This window comes from Tupaia chinensis, unplaced genomic scaffold (assembly GCF_000334495.1).
Source record: "Tupaia chinensis unplaced genomic scaffold, TupChi_1.0 Scaffold000214_1, whole genome shotgun sequence".
NCBI classification, from domain to species: domain Eukaryota; kingdom Metazoa; phylum Chordata; class Mammalia; order Scandentia; family Tupaiidae; genus Tupaia; species Tupaia belangeri.
In genome coordinates this window covers 285,285-290,298 of record NW_006159689.1, presented here as the reverse complement: position 1 = coordinate 290,298, position 5,014 = coordinate 285,285, and the positions used below count along the sequence as shown (strand labels likewise).

Below are 5,014 nucleotides of genomic sequence, written 5' to 3'. Positions count from 1 at the left end.
AATGGATTGAAATATTCCTTTATACAAATTATTGTCTGATGGCAATGTGTCGCTTCTTGATTCTGCTCTTACTCATCTCCCAGGACGCTGCCAGTTCCATCTGGGCCCATGATACTAAGTTCCACCATCGGCCAAGCAGGGCCACACTCAGTCTAACAAACACCTCAGTCGACCAGCCGCCAACCTTCCATGGTATCGACTTGGTAGGTAAATGATGCCAGCGAGCATGCCCCAGCCGTACGGGGGCATTTCATGCTGGGCTGTAAGCACTCAAGGCCACAAAGATATTAAGCTCAGCCTGTTGAAATCTGAGAAAATGAAGTCACAGTTAGGTCCCGCACTCGTCTAAGAAGCTGGTTTTATTTCAGCAAGTCCTGACATGTATTTTGAGACCAAGAACAACAAGAGGTTACATTCCTATTCTCCAGTAAAAGAATATGAACACAGGTGACATTTGAGTTTAGAAAAACCCACAAAACATTTGAAGATGCACAGGACTGGAGCTCTGTGCGCTAAGCTGCACTTGGAGGCAGACGTTTGGACAGACTGTAACACAAAGCAGGGTTTAAAATGCTACGGCAGAGGTGAAGGGTAACTGACGGAATTGGAAAGAAGCTGGTAAACCCCTGGAAGGGTTTGGAGACAGCTTCACGGTAAAGCACCATTTCAATACCGAGGCCATCCAGACTGAAGACTGAAGGTGGTGACTCAGAGTGCGTTTGAAATATTCAAGGCAGGCTGCAATGCAGAGTGGAGAGGAGACGGATGTAGGCGCGGGGCTGGGAAGGTGATGAAGACCATGTTTTCTAGCAGAAGAGCTTGAGCCGCACAGAGCTTGTTGAGATACGTACATAGAGACCTCCCCAAAGAGTGACCCGTGAGGTCTAGCCACATTGGGCACTCACTTCATGACGGGCCGATCTGAGAGACCCTGTCAGAACACCCCGTGCACCACGGCTGGCCTGCATCTGTCCCTCTCACTGTCCTCACCTGGACTGGTGTGGAGCACCTTCATGTCGGGAAATTCAACTTACAAGCAAAGCTATGTATAGTAATGTATAAAATTTAAAAAAAGAAATATTAAATAGAAGTACCATCATTCCCTCATGAGGTTGGAAGTAAAATCTGGGTTTTGGTTTTTTCATGACAGCACCAGTAGTAAGTGCGATACTAGCACAGAGTCTGGGTATTTTAACGCAGAAATGGCATCATCTTTTCCATTTAAACTTCAGCTTTCTCCCCAGAACCTTCCTCAGAGCCCCCAGCACCTCCTTGTTCCTCAAGCTGTAAATGAGGGGGTTCAGCATGGGGGTGATGATAACATCGAACACAAAAAGACATTGGTCCACCCGTGCGGGCAGAGAGGAGCCGGGGGTCATGTAGATAACCATGGCCGGGCCGAAGTAGAGGCTGGCCACACCGAGGTGGGAGGAGCAGGTGGCCAGGGCCTTGTTCCTGCCCTCGGGGGAGCTCACACGGAGGACAGCGAGGAGGATGAGGGCGTAGGAGGTCAGGATGAGTCCGAAGGGGAGGAGAAGGAAGACGATGCCAGACACCAGCACCACCTTCTCATAGGCAGAGGTGTCCTCACAGGAGAGCTTCAGGAGGGCCATGACCTCGCAGAAGAAGTGCTGGATGTTCCTGGAGCCACAGGTGGAGAAGTGCATGGCGTACACCGTGTGCGTTAGGGAGACCAGCACGCCCCCCGCCCACGACGCCGCGGCCATGTGCGCGCAGGCTCTGGGGGTCATGGTGCCTGAGTATCTCAGGGGGCTACAGATGGCCAGGTAGCGGTCGAAGGCCATGAGAGTCAGCAGGACACACTCGGCCACTCCCAGCATCAAGTAGAGAAAGATCTGGACCCCGCAGCCAACATGAGAGATGGCTCTGTGTCCCGAGAAGAAGTCCGCGGCCGTCTTGGGGACCGTGGTGCAGATGAGCGTCAGGTCCATGAGGGAGAGTTGGCTGAGCAGGACGTACATGGGGGTGTGGAGGCGAGCATCACTCCAGATCAGGAGCATCAGCGCGGCGTTTCCCATGACGGCCACCCCGAGAATCAGGAGGATGATGGTGACGAAGAGGCCAGGATGCGGGGAGTCGGGGAACAGGCCCAGGAGAAGGAAGTCGGTGGAGGAGCCGTTCCCTCGCCCCATGTCCTAGTCTGACTTAATCTGGAGGATCATGGGAGAAGAAAGCACAACACAGCGTCACTCCTCCCATACAGACATGCCTCTGATTCGATCCGGTACACGTGTGTACTCGCCGCGAGAACCCAGCATATCGCCATATGTTTGAACGTGGAGAGGACTGACGGCTTGGTACTTATCGGTGCTTAATGCTCCCATTTGCCGGTCTGTCTGAGAGGGTAAGCGACAGAAATGGAGCTATCAGTTTGGGTCACTGTCTTACCGCATCCCTTGGCACAATGTCGCTATCGTTCCAGGAGAATAGCGAGTACAGTTGTCAGTCAATGGGAACGTCCCCTGCCATCTGGAGGCACCGTATCCACAGACTGTCCACACACCTCCCACGTGTGCACAGTTACTAACGCACAGCCTGGAGCTCAGAATCCCGGTCTCTCTCGTTCCACTGCCCATGTCTACAGCGTTCCCTGGAGGAGTCACAGGTGACTGCACAGGGACACGAGGAGTCACAGTGAGGCGTGTCAGCTCCCGGCGCTGGAACCACAGAGGAGCCTCCGGCTGACGAGCTGGCCCCCACGGGCCGAATGACACAGCAGCCACTTAGACTGCTCGGAGGCTGACCAGTCGGGAGATTCCATCTGAGTTCCCGAGAAAGCAGGCGCCAAGTCGCATAGGCACCTATGAACCTGCCCTGTCGCCTCCTCCCACACCCTAAATGGACCCATCTGAGCCCATTTTCGTAACGTTTTATATCATCTCATCTAAAATGCGGGCCTGCTTGGGCTCTCCGTGGCACAGTGCTAACCTACTGCCTCTAAAAAGCCGGACTGCGTGACGGCTGCAGAGCCGGACCCCGAGGAGCGCTGCTCTCCCCCTGGGTCTTTCTCTCCCACTCACATGCATGTGCATGTGTTCAATCATGCGCAAATAAAACGAGGCAAAGTGAAGGACAACTGCGGCCCACCTCTCTGCTAGTGCATTCCTTGCCACCTCCTCCAGGGTGGAGTACGAAGCGGTGATGACAGCCAGGCGTGTTGTGGTGAGACTGGAGGGACGGAAGGGCCGCGACCGGCTCTTCTCTCTGCCGGTGTCTGCGGGGAGACAGGGCTCAGCGTTTTAGCCGTGACCACGGTTGTACATCTGAGGGCTAGAAAACGCTCTAGGAACAGAGTCCGTTCCACTCCCCAGATAGCTCACTAACATGCTACCACACGTGTGTGCAGCGAGGGCGGCCAGGCTCTCGTGCACAGACACAGGACTAAGGCCTTCGTTCTCAGCCTGTCCCCGGATCGCACTGGAGAGGCATTGCTGCCGAGCGTCACACCGAGGCTAGGGGACACCTGGCCGGAGGGCTGTTGGCCGGCTCAGGCTCACTCCCAGAGGGAGGCCCTGAGGAGCATGTTACAGACTCCGGTGAATCTTGTAGGTAAACAAATCGTGTTACCCAGAAGCTTCTCCAGTTTGACACGGAGTGGTCACCCATCACACTCACTACACCCGGTCTGTCACGCTCACTGGAGGTGGTTTTGGGAATTCCGAGTTACACTAAGGACTTTGGACCATTGACAAGGAGTCCTGAAGATGTTATTTTCTTCCCAGAAATTCTAAATGAAATCCTATATTTATTTTGACTTGATTTTGTGAGACTGTGTGTGTTCTTGCTCTTGACACTGCACTGTTTTTTTTTTTTTTTTAAGAGAGATTTTTGCTATAGGGCGAGTGTGCTCCCTGGAGAGACAGAGAGGTGCGAACTCACCCCGGGGGGATGGCCACACCACAGTCCCTCCTCATTCTCCTCTCAGACATGCAGTGCGCCCAGGGGAGTTCAAACCACCAGGCCTAGGACTCGAGCCACAATCAACTACACAGAGTCCAGTGATGTACCTGTTACACCACCAGGTCCCGCGAGCGGGTTTTTACTGGGAAGGAAAAGCTTATCTTCTAAAAAGTGTTACTTTTTTTAACTGCTACTTTTTGAGAGAACAATGAAGAATAAATAAATAGCACAAAGAGAAAGACTTTTTAAGCTGCCTGTAAGTGTAAAGCTATTCTACCAGCTTTGCCTTAATGTAAAACAAATAAGATAGTTACAGTGTCTCGCATGTAGAGTAAATGATAAGAACCCAACAATTACTCAGTGAGCGAGAGCGGATGGCGTCTCCTGTGCCTGCCAACTTCCGTGAAGGGAGGCGGAGGGTAGAGAAGGTGGGGTGAGAAGGGGCAGCAGGCCCTGCCTGGCGGTGCGGGCGGCAGCTAACGGGACTGTGTGCTCAGAGCCACAGGCCGGCGATCTGGATCCCTGGGCCAGTCTGGCCCCATGGGCACACACTATGTGCCCCAGACCTCGACGAGCTGGAGGCTGGGGAGGGAGGATGGCAGCAACAGGAGACCCTGCCGAGGGCACATCTCCCCTCTGTGCACACGGACTCCACTCGTGCTTAAAGTAAACTAAACCTAACAGGGGAGGCTCCTGGACAGGGCAGGGAGGGGGGAGCTAGCCCTTCCTGCGTCTCTCGGACCCCCTCCCCTGGCTGCCTCCCCTCTGCACCTCTGCACCGTCCAGGGCAGCCCTGACTGGCATGTGTACCTGCCTCATCTTTCTAGCACATGACAGTGTGAGAGGCTTGGGGGCAAAGATCGGTCCCGCCATGTATCAGAGGTACCTGTACGCGGCCGACACCCGGTGGCACGTGGTCGGTTTGTGTGGCACATCTGCGTGGAGAGACACGTGAGGGGGTGGGACACGCACACTTGTAGAGAGCAGGGAGCAGATAACCGAGAATCGTGGCCGGGGCAGCACGGTCGCCGCAGGCTCCGGCACTCACCGTGAGGCCTGGCCCCCCGCAGCCTCGCGGCCGGCCCCCCACCGA

General features: G+C 54.7%; 1 protein-coding gene across 1 annotated transcript; it reads right to left on the bottom strand.

The window, feature by feature from the left end:
* Positions 1-1,208: 1,208 nt before the first annotated feature.
* LOC102474072 (olfactory receptor 2M3) lies at positions 1,209-2,153 on the bottom strand. The gene has a single exon (XM_006147477.1). The coding sequence runs from the start codon at positions 2,151-2,153 to the stop codon at positions 1,209-1,211; it is 945 nt and encodes a 314-aa protein (XP_006147539.1).
* Positions 2,154-5,014: the final 2,861 nt, after the last annotated feature.

Bases quoted from the DNA above. Each gene is read 5' to 3' on its own strand.
- LOC102474072 (XM_006147477.1), bottom strand. From the start codon at position 2,153: ATGGGGCGAGGGAACGGCTCCTCCACCGACTTCCTTCTCCTGGGCCTG.